This window comes from Topomyia yanbarensis, chromosome 2 (genome assembly GCF_030247195.1).
Source record: "Topomyia yanbarensis strain Yona2022 chromosome 2, ASM3024719v1, whole genome shotgun sequence".
Lineage (NCBI taxonomy): Eukaryota > Metazoa > Arthropoda > Insecta > Diptera > Culicidae > Topomyia > Topomyia yanbarensis.
In genome coordinates, this window is record NC_080671.1 from 453,044,996 (window position 1) to 453,062,564 (window position 17,569).

The 17,569-nt window shown below is 44.0% G+C and overlaps 1 protein-coding gene across 3 annotated transcripts in view; it reads left to right on the top strand.

The window, feature by feature from the left end:
• The window catches only part of LOC131685832 (uncharacterized), a 72,340-nt gene extending 55,318 nt beyond the window's left edge, over positions 1-17,022 (top strand). For all 3 annotated transcript variants that reach the window (XM_058969814.1, XM_058969812.1, XM_058969813.1), the window contains exons 3-5: positions 14,442-14,822; positions 14,879-15,244; positions 16,438-17,022. In XM_058969814.1, coding sequence (XP_058825797.1) covers positions 14,442-14,822; positions 14,879-15,244; positions 16,438-16,562 — 872 coding nt within the window. In that variant the 3' untranslated portion in view covers positions 16,563-17,022. The remainder of the gene's footprint in view (positions 1-14,441; positions 14,823-14,878; positions 15,245-16,437) is intronic.
• The last annotated feature ends 547 nt before the right edge of the window (positions 17,023-17,569 follow it).

Genomic DNA, 17,569 nt, shown 5'->3' on the forward strand with positions numbered 1-17,569 from the left:
AATCTAAATTCTGGATTATTGAATCTGAACTCTGGATTCTGGCCTCTAAACTCTGGTCTCAATATTTTGATTAGGGGCACTGGACTTTGGACTCTGGGCTCTGGATTATGTGCTGAGGGCTCTGAGCTCTGGACTCTAGGTTTTGGATAGGATAGGGCTCAGTATTTTGGTATAAGAACTCTAGACTCTGGTCTCTGGGCTCTGGACTATAGGTTTTGGATTCTGGGATCTGGCATCTGAAATCTGGACTCTGAGCTCTGCTCTCGAAACTCTGGATTCTGGACTCTGCGCTCTGCTTTCGGAATTCTGGGCTCTGATCGCTGCGCTATGGACTCTGGACTCTGCATTCTCGACACTGAACTCTGGATTCTGAACTCTAGACTCGCCTCAGTATTTTGGGTTAAGGACTCGCGACTCTGGATTCTGGTCTCTCTCGTCGGGACTCTGGACTCTGGGCTATGGAATCTGGAGTCTGGATTCTCTCCTCGGGATTCCGGGTTCTGGTCTCTGGGCTATGGACCCTGAATAAAAATACACTGAAAAAAAAGTTTGGGCAAGGAAAAGTTTTTTTCAAAAAACTTTTTTTCCTTGAAAGTACCCAACTCCTGAAACAAAATTTCATCCAAATCAAAGATGGGTTTTTTTTAAATCAACTTTAAATCTTTAAAATCGATTTTTTTCAGTGTAGGAGTCGACGAAGAATTTTTTCAACATTTTTATTCAAAAATTTGACTAATTTTGTGAAAATCAATCCTACAACATTTTTTGTAGGATTTGTCATATTCAGGCTACAGTTATTTGAAAAAAATGATAAAAAAATTGACCCTTTACAAAAGACAATCATTTAAAGAAAACCAAGTATGCAAAGTGGCTTTTTGTGACAAAGTCTTCATTGCGTTGTGTTGCGTTGCGTTTTGACGATGATTTTGGCGGATTGCACACTGCCTTCGTGAGGTCTGCTGATTGTCTAATAAGAGCTGCTTAGGAAGTGGTAAGTAGGAATTGATACCAGTCCGACCCATATTAAAACCTCAACAGCATGATAGTCATCATTGCCGTCCGCCCCCATCTCCATCATTCACGGAGAAGGATAAAGGCTAAGGTAGACAGGAAGTGTTGATGCTCCACCTACTTAGCGGAAGGTAGACGACTCATCAGGCTCTTCCATAGGTGTCGCGGAGTTGGTCGTTTGGAAGGATATAAGGCGTAGGATTCGATCCAAGCAAGCGATGCGACCTGTAAAGCATGGTTTATTAGGTAGTAGCTCAGTTGGTTTTCGAGTACACGATCACTCGAAAAAGAAAAGATCTTATTTAGTTTTTGGTTCTTTTTAAACTCTGGGTAGCCGGCTACCGAGAGTATCCTGCTTTCTAAACAAAAGCAATTTGAACTCCACACAGCCGACCGTGGGAGTATTACCTAGGAAAGCTAATCTAATCTGCGTAATGGCCCGGATCACTATTTATTGCGATAGCATTAAAAAAATCGCTATTCTTTTACAAACCGAAACTACGGAGTGACACGTTGTAGAGACAGAGTTAAGAGAGCCCGAGATGTTATAAGTCAAGAAAAGTGTTTCATATTTTCCAAATTGTTTGCGAAATACACGTATAACAACGATAATATCGAACGGGACGGGACGGAAAATACAAAGGGTCGTTAACCTGATGCACGGGCTTGTTAGCAATAACGGAACTCGAAATTAGATTTATAAAAATTTACGTATTGACCCTTGATCATCGATACTAGTCAGATTGAAGCCTTCTTGGGGCTGATTTCCAAACAACTATTTATTGAGATAAAATATTAATCGAAGGTTGTATACAAACCGAACCTACAAAAGAAAGCCAAGAAATAATTTTAAGCTGCCCAAAATAACCATTTACTGTACCAAAAGATTCACTCTGCAAGACGGATACACTAGCAGTCTCACGCGCGCGTCGTTTGTCCCCCCTTCCCTGTCAGCATACGACCACAGATCCTAGACGATCTTCACTAAAGCCACTCCCGCTCTAAACGAAACTGAGACAGGCTCCAATCCGTCCACCTGTCGAAGTGAGCGAACTGACAGCGGTTGGGGAAAGAACCCGACCCAGTCCCGAGTTTAAGCAAAAACGGCAAAATGAGGCCTGTACCCCGGTTGGCACCGCGTGGAGGTAAGGGATAGGAGTTCTATATCAGAGGTGAATGGCGACCTAAATTGGCCTCATGTTGCACGATAATACAGCTTCGCCAACCGCTTTTTGTAACGAAGTCTTCATGTACAGAAAGTTTCATTAAAATTTGAGACGATTCTGCCAACTCTGAATACGATTTAGCGCGAAATTCGTCTATATTAGAGCCACTCGAAAATACAAAAAGCACAAAAAATCTTATAGCGAAAATCAATGCTCTAGCGACGACAACGACATGGACGCAAACAAGACGAGCGAGGTAGAAGGCAGACGGAACAATCAGCAAGCAGCAGAGGGTAAAGTTAACCATTTCTTACCTCCAAGAAAGAATTTTAACACAAGGAGAGGAAAGCAGTGCGCCCAGAATAGACGACAGCAATAATATTCGTTTATTATTCTTTTTATCTCAAGAATTGCAAATTAAATTGAATCTTTGAAATGCGTATTATTTTTAAAAGGGCGAATAATCCTTGATGTTAAAGTTTAAATAAAATGAATAAAAATAATAATTATACTTCAGAAATAGAACTCAACTTTCACGACTTCAATATTATTCGCTTGGATCAAGAAAACTCATACAGAGGAGTACCTTTGGGAATCAAAAAGTGCTATTTTTCAATCGGATCGGTCACCCCTCGACACAAGGCATAAAGTTCTAGCTTGCCAAAACTAGAATTAAAGGCAAAAACCTTTGAATTGCTTCCACCTACAACCCCCCTAGAGCCTCCGTGGGCCACCGACGGCTTTGCGATATTGGGGTACTCCTTCCCGCACCGAGACTAATTTTCGGTGATTCCAATTCCCACGGCACAGTTTTCTCTTTCTTATAATTCTCGGAAGTGCCTTGCTTCGTCTGTGGCGTACAACATCGATGGTTTGATGTGACTACAAGGCGACACAAAATATTTCTATCGAACGAATTAACAAACACGAAACGCACGGCACGAACATCATACGCGTAACTCGGTGTGTTGCCGATTCGCACTACGAGCTACTACGTTGCATCTGAGTCGTATCACGGAATCGTCTGTCGGTTAGAGGAAGACACCTGGTGTCACAGTACACAATGACTCCTGATGAAGGACGTCCGATTTTGTAATCGATACCGTTGATCTCCCGTTTGCTGGAAAGGTTATTACCTTTTTTCTCCCTTTCATCTTTGCCCACCCGCTCTCCCCTACCTCTGATACCCAGTTGCAAGAATTCACCCCCTTCCTTGGAATATCTTCCCGAAACAAATTTGTCCTATCTGCGTTTTTCTAGTTTTAATTGTTTAATTCAATAATCTCGTTAGTAAATTTTCAACTGCACAACTATGCATCAAAAACCTAATTGACCTCATCAATGTTAGTAAAATTTAATCACTTGGTTGGTATATCAGACGGTATTCCTAGTTTTAAAGTAGCTGCAAAATGTCCTTAGTTTTACTATGAAGCTGCAATAGACATGTTGGTCTATGTGGGGAAGCGGCAACTCAAGCTGTTGTTTACTCCTTCAATACGTTGTTCGCAATCCATGTGCGGCACTGTTCAGCGTGGAAGAATTTAGTTACAATTTGGGGGGAGGGGGGGGTGGTATTTTCTTGTTCGCCAGCCAGTGGATAGGCACTAAAAGTTGTACATCGTCGCTGTTGTGCTATCTTATGACAAACGCCATTTTGGGGTAAACTGAGTTAGATATGCCACATTACTTAACTAAAAAATCTCTACAAAGTGGCGTTTACAGAATTTTGACATTCTGCTTGGTTACTGAGATATAGCGAGGAACGTGCTGAGAATTTTCTAATTTTTTGTTTCAAATGACTGTGTCTGGGGATTGGCTCAAATTATCTTGATGTATAAGATGTTTTTATATGTAAAACTATCTGAGAAACACAATGGCATAATCACTTTTAAAACAAAAATATTCGAATTGTGAGAAAAATGCATTTTAAGTTTTGAACTGGAAATATAGCATATTTGGCAACACTGTAACCAAAAATAACTATTTTTTCTAGATTCCCTGACACATTTCCTTCAAAATGCATCTCGCCGATTCTTTATAGACCAACTGAAGCCAAAGATATAAATAAAAGTTAATTATTGATGATTTATTTCTATGGAAAATTTTCCATGCACGATTATGGCACGCCATACAAATTTTGTCATCAATACACACCTGTGACACGTGTAAGTGCGACTTTTGTTTACATTTATTGTAAAAACTCGTAACATAATCAACTGATCCTCGTAATATTTGCGAAATTAATACAGAATAGATAGAAGCATCAATTGTCTTCTTTGAATTGTTTATACCATTTATAAGTTTCGAGATATTCATTATCAAACTTTAAAAATCGTTTTTCTCGTAATGTGCAAAATGGCGCTTGTCATAAGATAGCACAACAGCGACGATATGTGCGACCAGAGAAGAGATCAAATACCTTTGGATATTACACCATTCAACCAAATTCACTAATTACAATCCATTCAAGTACAAGTAGTAGTAAAAGTGCCAACAGTATCACCATAAAACTACACCAACGAACTGCCACAACCAACAAAGTTTCACACCATCAGGACACACACACTAAGCGCTTCGTTCGCCTATCATCCGGCAAGTATCGGATTTACTGCTCATCATCCTGGTATCGAGAGAGCAACTTACTAAAATTCTTAACACCCATTAGAATGCCGCGTTACATATATTCAGTTACTGCCCATCCACGGGGAAAAACTATGTAGAGCGCAGAAAAGCGAAAACTTTCGCACCACATGGCGATAAAACTGCCAGTCCCAAGTGCCATTATCGGATGTGCTTTTCCGTGTATATAAGTGTACGTATAAAGTTGCATGCCTCTCACCGTGAATACCCCATCCAAATTGTCATAAAGGGGCTCCCGCACCTGAAACTTTCCCAGCACACTGGGATGGATGGCACAGATTGTGAAGTCTTCCCGCGTTTCGCCCGCCATCAGCGATGCTGCTGTGACGTTCGCTCCAGAGCCTGCTGTAGGTAGTAACTCGGTAACCGGGTGCACTAGAAAACTTTTTTTTTCCTCTTTGCTCGCTCACATTCCGATACTTCATAACTGTCTGTCTGTCTGCCTGACACTCGCATGGCAAAATAAATTGTATAAACATACATGTAGCTATATGAGGAAGCTGAAGTACCATTGGAAAGTGTCGCTAACAGAATGACTGCTCGCGACAGTGACACAGGGACACGTTAGCGAAATCTCACTTGTCGGTCACATCGTCCGTAGTAATAATGGTAATTACTGTGATTAACCTTGGCACGAGGTGTGACATTACGGATATTACGAGCCAATTGCTGCACGGAAGGATGTTTGTGAAATGGAACTAAGTGGGATCTAGTTAGTTGGCGTTTATGTTGAGAGTTATAATACAGATTGGCTGGGAATGGGTCACACAGTAATGAAACTTGTTTTTCGATTAGTGTATTTATCGCAAGCATTTGATCGAAGCAGTTGATTGTGAGACAAATATTATACGCAAATGTAAGGTGGTACTAGTAAAATCAACCAGAGTTCGACCGTTTCGGAAAGTATGCGACGTTAAACATTACATCGATGAGCTTGAAGAAAGCCTAAAAACATAGTTATTAGCGCCGGTTCGTTGACAGGTTTTATTATTCAACAACACTAATGATTGCCAGGACATCATAAAAAAGGATGTACAGGCGTTTACAGCTTTCTAGTGTCCACCGTCGAAACAGAACCATTTTCTCGAACATCTTTCGGCTGCAGGCCTGCGTTCCAATTGTCCGATACAAATTGTGATCGGATGCTGGTTTTGCTGACCTTCACTTACTTCCAATCTTAAGGGACTCTCAATCAACGCGTTAAATAAATTCAACAAACTTCTTTTCTCAGAGTCAGGTAGACTCTTCAACGAAGTGAATTTTATTCTGTCTGGACCCAGGACTTTATAGTTGCATTACAGGAGAGCACCATCGCCCAGTAAAAACTGAGTTTAATACTCAGTACCGGCACAGAATCCAAACAGACCTTCATTGCGAAGTCCAATATCCACCGTTTCGAATTATCCACGCTTTCATTAGTATTTGGATTACGCATACCCCTGGCTGTGCCCCAAAGAGTGTTCATTAGACTGGTTCAATTTTTGACTTTTAGATCCACCTGATTCCTTTTGTGGCCCTTAGTAATTGTGCAAATTTTGGTACCGATCGGTTGTGTCTACGGACCCTCCAAAAATTCCAAAATTTATATGGAAATTAGTATGAAAAATCGGTTAAAATAAAAAATAAATTCTTAAAAAATCACCTCATCAATCAATTCATGAGAAAACTATATATTTCTAAAGGTATTCTTCTACTGAACACATTCGTGTAACATTGTAAGTTTCTGAAAATTCGCTGAGAAAAGTTATTAACTAAATAAGCAGCATGGCTTCAAAACAAGTGGATTTTATTATTAATCATAGCAACCCTGTTTAAATAGCTTCATCGTTATACAAGTGTAAACTAGGCTTACCACCCACCGCTCCCGTATGGCAGATGCAGATCTTCTCAGTTAATTTCAAAATGATCCATCGTGAGATTCGAGAGAAATTGCCATTTGAAGTTTTATAACACGTTTCATAAGGCTACCAGCAAACACCCACGGGTTTAGCATAACAATATTTGTCTGCTTATTCGGCATTCGAAAAATATAGTAATCAAGTATATCTCCTGCAAGTTTGAAAATATTTCATTGACGGAATCGAAATTTATAACGGTTTGGATATGGTATGCGGTCATAGATGGGTTTTCTACCAGACTTCAAGCGTGAATCCATGTTTGTCCATTGACTATTTAGATCGTTTATACGTGTCGCGGTTTTTAAAGGAAAACCTTACCATTTAATTTCATAAATATAATGTACAAAAGGTTTTATTTATATGGTGCACTGAAAAAATATGAAAATAGGGTTGTCTACCAAACATTAAATATAATGCGTAAATTAAAAAAATGGATAAAAGTTGGAATGTTTACGACACGTATAAACGATCTAAATAGTCAATGGACAAACATGGATTCACGCTTGAAGTCTGGTAGAAAACCCATCTATGACCGCATACCATATCCAAACCGTTATAAATTTCGATTCCGTCAATGAAATATTTTCAAACTTGTAGGAGATATACTTGATTACTATATCTTTCGAATGCCATATACTAAATAAGTAGACAAATATTTTTTTACATTTCTTACAAAAGAAATGTATAAGATTCGCCAAAACCTTGAAAACTTTTTCCGAGACCCGGAGGGCCGAGTTTCATATACCAATCGACTCAGCTCGACAAATTGAGACAATGTCTGTATGTTTTTTTTAGGGAGCAGTAAAAAATTTTTCAGGAAAACCCTGAGTGAGGAAAAATGCACAAAAACCCCAATGTCTCAGGGAACGGGTTTGGGTTGCTATTACCCGACCCGCTAAAAACCACTGCTCTTACCCAGAACCTGACCCCCCCCCCCCCCGGCACTACCTTTCGGCATTACTTCGGGGAGGGGTTTTTATGTACATAGCACACACTCTAATTCAACAGCTTACTAGTTCGTTTCTTCCGCAGGGTTACAGCCCCACTCCTCTACACCCCACCAATTCTCTACCATCCACACAGACTGGCAAGTTATGCATGGCAGTCGGAAAGCAGGCTGTGAGTGGAGGCTTAGTACTCCTCCCCTACGAATACAGTCTGGGCGGCAAACTTCAGACTGTCTAATTCACCAAGCCCTTCGGCTCCCTTGTGCCAGTTAGCACCGCAACTCCCTTCTCGCACCATTCAGCGCCGTTTACTCGTTGAGCACCAGACTTGTTCGCGAACTACTCGGTCTAGTCCCCGACGATGGATCTAGCCTACTCCGACGGAGAATTCCCCGGCGAGAGAAGTTCTCCCGAAACCGAGCCAACCAACCAGATGTCGAGGTCAGTTCGGCGATTCCGGTGGAGCAGGGCGTGCGGTTCGCTGATGCCCCGACGACCTGCGACTGGTGGTATTTCGTCGCGGTCTACTCAGTCTAGTCCCCGGCGGTGGATCTAGCTTACGCCGATGGAGAGTTCCCCGGCGAAGGAGGCTCTCCCGATACCGATTCTTCTTTTGTTTTAGCACCACAATTTCTTGAGCCCTTTGGCTTCCTCTCGTTCCGTTTCGCTATACTTTCCCGATGAGCCATTCAGCTCCCGCCCTCACTTGTTCGCGAAGTACTCAGTCTAGTCCCCAACAATGGATTTCGCCTATTCTCCTGCAACCGAGCGGTAGATTTCTGCTGATTCCGATGTTCGTTTTTGTGAGCCATTTAGCTCTCCGCGTCGTCCCGATCTACTTGATCTAGTCCGCGGCGGTGGATCTAGCCTACTCAACGGGCCATACAGTAGGTGCTGAGCTCTATCCGGCGATTCCGGTTGGAGCGTAACTTCCGGTTCACCAGCGCCCCAACGACCCACTGCTAGCTCTGCGACGCGGTCCACTCGGTCTAATCCCCGGCCGTGGATCTATCCTACTCACGAGCTATCCGGTAGGATGTCGAGGTCGGTTCAGCGATTCCGGTGAAGTTTGACGTCCGGTTCCCAGGCGCCCCGACGACCCAACTTGGTGCTACGTCACGTACTACTCAACTGGTCTCCGACGGTGGACCTAGTCTACACAGTTGGAGAGTTCCCCGGCGGCGGAATTTCCCTCGAAACCCGATTTGCGGCTTCTTGCTGGTCTCTTCGCCACTTCCTCTGCAGCTCGGAGAGTATGCTCGAGACCACTCTGTTGACAGCGTCCCAGGTATGTTCGTCACGGCACATCTCTTCGACGATATTGTCCACTGTCATACCAGGTATACCAATACGAGCTTCTTCGAACCTAGGGCATTCGAAGACCACGTGTTCCGGTGTCTCCTGCACAGTCGCCCACTTCGGGCAAAAGGGGTGACGAGACATGTCCAAACCGATGCAAGTACTTCCGGAAGCATCCGTGCCCGGACAAAAACTGCGTCAAATGGAAGTTCACCTCTCCATGCTTCCTATGTACCCAGACCGACACATTTGGGATGAGTCGGTGGGTCCACCTTCCTTTCTCCGCGTTGTCCCACTCCTGTTGCCATTTAGCCAACGAGTCCGCTCGAACCTGTCTCCTAGCGTTACGTGCATTTCTCCGCTGATAGCATTCCACGTCCTCCGCCAGGGTAATGCAGATGGAGATCATCCCGGCGATAACGCATACTGCCTCCGACGATATTGTTCTGAAGGCACTCGCGACTCGTACGGCCATCAGTCGGAATGTCCTGTTTAGCTTTTCACGGTTCCGCTTGGTTTTCAGCGCAGCACTCCAGGCAGGAACCCCATATCGGAGTATCGATGACGAAACAGTAGATAGCAGACGTCTCGTGCTGCTTCTCGGACCGCCGACGTTTGGCATGATTCTCGCTATTGCGTTCGTTGCCTTCGCCGACTTTTCACAGGCGTAATCAACGTGGTTGTTGAAGCTCAACCGGTCGTCGATTATAACTCCCAATTGCTTCAATGCACGTTTCGATGCAATCACGTGCCCTCCGACGTCGATCTGCATCCGTTGAACCGATCTGCAGTTACTGACCAACAACACCTCCGTCTTGTGGTGAGCTATTTGCAGCTTGACCCCGTTCATTCAGCTCTCGATCACGTCTATTGTATCCATCACCGACACCTCCACTTCTTCAAGTGTCTCACCCATCACCGTTAGTGACACATCGTCCGCGAAACCTACAATTTTCACTTTCCTAGGCAGCTGCAGCGTTAAGACCCCATCGTACATCCCGTTCCAAAGGGTTGGACCGAGAATGGAGCCCTGAGGAACGCCTGCTGTGACACGCAATGACTTCTGTCCTTCGCTCGTCTCGTACAGCAGCACTCTGCTCTGAAAGTAGCTCTTCAGGATCTGGCATAGATAGTCGGGAACCCTGATTCTATGCAGCGCTGTAGCGATGGCTTCCCAGCTGGCACTGTTGAACGTGTTCTTCACATCTATCGTGACCACAGCGCAGTATCGATCTCCTCTTCGCTTCTGTTTAGATGACTTCTCAGCACTCTCGAGCACTGTCCGAATTGCATCCACTGCCGATGCTTCTTTGCGGAAACCGAACTGCATCTTGGACAGTCCGCGCTTACCTTCCGTGAATTTCGTCAACCTGTTAAGAATGATCCTTTCCAGAAGTTTTCCGAGTGTATCCAGCAGGCATATGGGCCTGTACGAAGTCGGGTCGCCAGGTGACTTCCCTGGCTTCGGCAGCAACACCAGCTTCTGGACCTTCCACATTTCTGGGAAGTTGCCTTCATTTAGGCATTTCTGTAGCACTATCCTGAACATGTCCGGATATGCCAGGATCGCAGCTTTCAGTACAACGTTTGGTATTCCATCCGGACCAGGGGCTTTCTTTGATTTTAGGCGCCTCGATGCTTCTGCTGGCTCGTCGTTAGTCACTTGCCGATCCGTGTTTGTTCCTTCTTCTTCGCCGTGCGGTGTCGGTGGCCATATAGTCGGATCGTGCTTCGGGAAAAGACCCTCGACGATTATCTTCAGCTTGCTCGAACACATTTCGGCTGGCGTCGTCGGACCCTTCATTTTCGCCATCACGACTCGGTATGCGTCACCCCAGGGATTGGCGTCTACTTCTCGGCATAGTTCCTTGTGGCACTCTGACTTGCTAAGTCTGATCTCCCGTTTTAAAGCGGCCCTAGCTTCCCGAAACGCTGCCTTACGCTCTTCTCTATCTGGTTCCAACCTTGCCTTCTGGCTCTGAGACAAGCAGCGCGTAACGTACTAAACGTCTCTTTCCACCAGTAAGCTGGGCGCCGTTTGTTGCGTGGTTTCAGTTTTCGCGGCATTGTGGCGTCATAAGCCGCCACAATCCTTCTTGTTAGATCAGCCGCATCCACGTTCTCGGTCCCGCCGTTCGGCTGAAGTGCCTCAACAAAGAGGTCTTTGTTGAAGGCTTTCGTCTTCCACTTTCGTTCGCCGGTCACCCTTCTCTGTACTGCCGCGGGGTTCCGTTGACCGATACGGTAGCGAATCTTCTGGTGGTCACTATGCGTATACGTTTCGCATACTCTCCAATTCATGAGGGACTACAGAATGTGACGTCGATGATAGACTCCCTCCCGTCTCTCCGAAATGTGCTAACAGAATCTTCATTGCACAATCGTACGTCTAACTTCGCTAGAGATTCCTGCAGGATACATCCTCTTGTGTTGGTTACTCTACTGCCCCATTCCACAGCCCAGGCGTTGAAGTCACCACCAATGACTACCGGCTTCCGATCGATCAACTGCTCGGTTAACTGCTCCAGCATTAGGCTGAACTGCTCTACTGTCCACTTTGGAGGAGCGTAGCAGCTACATACGAAGATGCCGTTGATTTTGGCTATCACGAAACCCTCGTATGAACGTTCTACCACTTCTTGGATGGGGAATCTGCCCATTACTTGTATCACAGCGGTTCCTGATCTATCCGCCACTCAGTTACCGTTATTAGGGGGGACTTGATAAAGCTCTGCGATCAAAGCGACATCGCACATAGTTTCTGTAGTAGACTGCCACAACAGTTGCTGTGCGGTATCACAGTGATTCAGGTTTATCTGGGTCACCTCCACCACCGTTGGCCTGCAGTCGCCTTCTTGTAGGCTGGGCATTTAAAGCCTCCCGTCTGATGGTCGTTTCCTTCCGCTGGGGTGCAAAGCAAGCACTTCGGCCTCTGCGTGCAGTCTCTCGCAAGATGGCCCGTCTATCCGCATTCCCAGCACATCCCGGATCTGTCCGGGCCTTTGCAAGCCCCTGCTAAATGTCCAAAGCCTAAACATTTGAAGCATTTCTCCGCTTATTTATTTACTCGTGGGGCGGCTCTCAGTAGGCATTTCGACCATCCAACTGTAACTTTACCTACCTCCAGCGCCTCGTCTGCAGCGGTTACCGGTAAACGAATCATCGCTGTCTGCGTTCCTCCGTATCCCTTCCTTAACCGGATCGCCACGTGCACCTCGCCCAGTTAGCACTGCTGCTTCATAGCACCTCTCAGCTCGTCTTCCGTCGTTATTTCGTCGAGGTCCTTGCACACAATTACCATCTCCGGGCTTAAGGCTTTAACTTCTGCTTTTCCACCCATAGATTTAGTTATAGTCTCCTGCAAGGCAGAGCTACTAGTTGTAGTATTCTTCTTAAGTTCGAGGAGCATCTCATTTTTTTGGGTACGCCTGACTCTTAACACGTTTTCCCCCAAATCTCTCAGCTCCAGGTCCTCTCTGACCTTTTTGAGTAGTGCTGCATACGTAGTCTCGTCATTTGCTTTGACGAGCACGGCTTCTCCCTTAGGCGCCTTCTGAAGAGCTGAGGGTTCAGATTTCCTCTTCAGCTCCCCTTTTTCGCTCTTCCTTCTTTTTTGCTGTTTCCCGCGTTTCTCCTTCCAACCTACAACGGTGCTCCAGCTTTCACCCTGTAAGGTGACGTCTTTTCCTTCGAGCGTCTGCCTCATTGACCCGCCTGGTCTTTCGTCTCCTGGCGAGGATCTTGTCCTCTTTGGAGTTATGGGAACTGGCGTATTCTTCACTCCAATCTGCCTCTCCTTACCCTGTTTCGGATAGTGGCCTTAGCCGACGCCGATGCTCGCTCAGTTGAATCTGCCCTCTGCGTTGCCGTATCGTACTGCATGTATGTATGTATGTATGTATGTGTGTGTATGTGCGAATTTGTTCACAAAATGTCCACATCGGTTTCTCGAAGATGGCTGAACCGATTTTTACCAACAAAGATTCAAATGAAAGGTATAATATTCCCATAGGTTGCTATTGAATTTCATTTTCAACCGACATCTTGTTCCGGATTACGAGTTGAAGATTATGGTTACAAAACAAAATTTGTTAATTTGTCCACATCGGTTCCTCGGAATTTTCTGAACCGATTTTGACAAACTTGATTTTAAATGAAAGGTCCATCAGCTGCTGTTGAATTTTGTGTGGATCCGAGTTCTGGTTCCTGAATTACAGGGTGATACGTACGATCACGCAGCAAATCCCGATTCTAACGAATTCTGCGATGAATGTAAAAAGGTGAAGTTTTTTCCAAAATGTAAACACAACTGTTGAATTTGTAGATCTAGGTCACCAACAGTCATTCAAAGTCTCTTTGCCCACACTGGCCACCATCGACGGATCCGGAAGCATCCAAATTCAGAATAACGGTTATATTGGTTTCTCGAAAATGGCTAAACCGATTTGATCTACTTAGTCTCAAATGAAAGGTGTTGTGTCCCCGGAAACTGATATTAAATTGCATCTCCATCTGACTTCCGGCTCCGGAGTTACGGGTTGTGGAGTGCGATCACATAGAAAACTCCGATTCAAACAGATACAATGAATGAATGCAAAAAGGTGCTCTTATATATAGTTACCAAGTGTAATAAGAATGAAAGACATTTCCATAATGTTATATTGTACGAACCAGCTATTAAATCATAGTTTGGAGAAATGAGAAAGGCACAATTGCACCTCTAGGTGAATTAAAACAGGTCTTTCTATATTCAATTCCTATGATTTTTTTTGACAACCTCAATTAAGCACAGAAAATGTTTCCTCCTTTCTTTCTTCATCATGGGCAAAAATTTTCAAATTTAACCATGCTTCAGGGCAGGGTTATTTTGCAAATAACTTTCAAAGTGTCAGCTATCAAACAAAAGTTAAAAAATTCACCAAATGGTTCACAACCAAACAAATTGAATATTCTTGCGACGAAATATTAAAAGAAAACCTACCTAATCGGGCATTGGTATGTAAAACATATCTCCCAAAATAGATTATAATATAGGAAGGGTAAAAACACGCCGAACAAGTTTTCGGTACAAATGACTAGGTTCAATATAATCCTGAAAAGAAAAGTAGTTTGAAGAACAAAATTCTCCCTTTATTCGCAGAGTGGTTGAAAGGGATTTGTGAGTAGCTCAGCATGACGATATAATATCTTCAGCCCGTTATCGCGTTCGAAAGCTTTTGAGCAATTTATTTTCGCCTCCCATCGCACCCCTCCCATTCGCCAACCAGAAATTCCCAGTACCGCAATATTACTAACAGATGACTGACACCAGCAGGAAGAACATCATTAAAACCGATCTTCCATCCCGTTTTCTTCCCGTCCAACAGCAGTCCCGGAGGAAAATGAGCTAAATCTTTTCAGCTTCTGCGAAGCGCAATGATTAATGGTCTGCTTTAAAAATATTATCCCTTTTCTTCTGCCTTTCCGGCATTTCCTAACAGAATCGCTGGCCCTGCGCCTCACCACGGTTCGCATCCCGACCTACAAATTTCGCGGCGAGTCAGCCCTGCTCGAGTGCCAGTACGAGCTCAGCGAACAGCAGCTTCAAACCGACCAGGAGGTCGCAACCGAGGATGAACGCCTCTACTCCATCAAGTGGTATAAAGACAACGAAGAATTCTACCGGTACGTTCCCTCGGCGAATCATCCCATCAAAACGTACAAAATCGATGGCATCCGGGTAGATCCGAACCAGTCCGATGGGACGAAAATCCTGCTGAAGGGCCTGTCGCTCAAATCGTCCGGCATTTATCAGTGCGAGATTTCTGCCGAGGCACCCAACTTCGATTCGGTTCTCGGTGAAGGTCGGATGGATGTGATATGTAAGATAACCTGTCGGCGTTTTAAATTCATTCTACAGTGTCAAAACGTTTCACAGATGTTCCGAAAGATGGTCCTCACATCAACGGGAGCGAGCGAAGGTCGTACCACATCGGTGAACGGATGGACCTGAACTGTACCTCCGGGCGCTCCTATCCGGCCTCGACGCTCCAGTGGTACCTGAACGACCAGCTGGTCGTGGACCCCGGCAGCATCGTGAACTATCCGCGACTGGTCAATCAACATGGGCTGCTCGTAAGCTTCCTGGGGCTAAGTATGATGGTCCAACCGGAGCACTACATCGACGGTCTAATGCGGATCAAATGTGTGGCCAGCCTGTCGCCGGTGCTGTGGCGAAACGGGAAGGAAAGCATCGTCCAGTGGGAGCAGCCGGCGATCGATAACCGGGTGGCGATGCTGCTAGGTGAGTACGGAATAGTGGTGTGTGCGAATGAGTGGGATGGCGGGGAATGGTTGGGGGAAAACGGACCTTAATCCCCACTCGGGAGGTAATGAATTTTACATTCACCGTGAGTGGTTCCGAGCGGTTGCAAACGATTGTGTCTAACTAAACTCACCCGGCGCGGTCCGATGGTCGGACCGGAAATGAGGTTGTTCGTGTATCGATTTGCGACAGCGTTTTTTTTTTTCATGCCGTCAACCTTTTTGTTGCAGCATCCCATCGACAGGATAGGGTTTATCCCATAGCTTTGTTCTTCCTAGATAATTTGAAATAACGAATCAGATACATGTGTTTCTAGTATACGGCTTTAAAAGTAAAGTTCAGTTTTTTAACACTCCGAAGAATAAAATTCAAACTAAATTTTCCGCAACACTTTGGCAAACGTTCAACACAAGTGAATTTTACTGACAACTTGAAACGATCAAAGTGAGCCATTAATTTGTTACCATTCGGCAATGTGTTCGTTTCCATGGACTGGGCTACTATGTGATACTGGCAGGGTTGCCACAGATTTTTCTGTAATGTCACAGAGAATTTTTCACAATTTCTGAACACAGATTCTTTTTCACAGATGGCAGATTTTTGGCATTTTGAATAAAATTTCACAGGTTGAAAATATTGTGATTTTTCGCAAAATTTCTGGGAATTTAACACAGATTTTCATAAATTTACATATGGTAAAAAGATTTTTTGACCGAAACACAGATTTCAATGTGACATCCCTGGATGCTGGAAGCATCGCCATCGTAAAAATTTCAAATGCTATCAGAGTTGAAGCAATAAGAAAGATCTGCATGGTTATGCTTTTTACTTGATCCCTAAACGGAGAGTTTCTGGCCCTTACTACTGTCATTTGTCTACATTTGGACAGCAGTAAGATCCGCAACAGACACCTCTTCGTCAGAAGCAAAAACCACATTAGTTTTCCGGGACAATCCATCAAAGTACATACAATGTCTCTCTCGAAATGTTATAAGGCAGGGGTGTAGCCAAAAACTTGGTACAATAAGTGACTATGGTTGACAGATTAATTTTCCATTTTTAAATTTTTAAAAATCAGCTAACCAGTTTATAACCTACAAAATTTGATTTTTGACCACTTGTCCTTTATCTTTATTGAAATATTTCTTTTTCTGTTTTCTTCCCACTCACAGTGAAAAGCAGCTCCTGCCGGTGGCAGTCCACTGCGGCTCTAATAACTCTCTGTTCTGCCCTGTTGTACATCACCAGAACCGGCTATCGATGCCGGTGCGCGGGTCTAGCACTAACACTAGGGTAACTGAAACAATGCACCAGCATCGGGAACCATCGAAACATAATTCGACTAAAAGTTGAACTTGTAAAGCATCAGATTCTCTACACATTATTCAATGGTGGAAGAAAGTTTGCGAAGCGTAATCAAAAGTAGGGTTAAAAAACACCACGAGGGTCCGAGTGTCGAAATAGGGTAATCAAAGGAGGCGAGTTGGGTAAGTGATGAACGATGCGGAAGGGCAGTGATTTACACGATAGTATTTACAGCTGGTAGCCCAAGCTAGCGGTCGAGCTTTGTCCGAGCTCGAGTTTTTTTTCACAAAAATCTTTAGTTTTTTTTCTTTGTGTACAAACAAAACAAGCACTGTATATAGAGAGAAGCAAGTCCTAGAAAAGTCAGCAGGCTGGTTGTAAAGTTGTTAATTTTGTATATAACAGTTAGCTGGCAAAGATTCCTAGAATAAACATTTCGCTTGAATCCACTAGACTGTAGTGTAGTTTGGATTAATCCGAAACTTCCTTGGTGAGAGTATTTGATTTCTAGAGAGAGAAAAAGGTAGGTACATGTACTAACGTGCAGTAAGTATTAAAAACTACAGTAGCCTCGTTTGGGTTGAGGCAAATTATCTCTCATTCTCAAAGCGAATGTGATCGAAACAGGATGGTAAAAAATCCATAATCCATAATAGCTTCTTTAACGCAGCTCTCGAATTTTAAATAAAAGAAAAATAATGCATTTGCCTAATACACAACGTTTCGACAGTATAGGTGTTAATCTTCCTCAGGACAAGTAAATTATGAGTTTCATTCGAAAACTAGGTAATCAGTATTACGAAATTGTGGTTAACGTTAACCGATTATAGCGTTATCGATTGTTGAATGGGAAAAACCTATTTCAGGATATTCTTCAGAAACAATACTCAAGTGGGCGTAATTGAAACTTTTAACTGAATGTTAAAATCTAAGTCAAACCTTTCTAGTCTATTTTTGAAAACATTACAAGATACAGAAAAATCAAGATGTTCATACACT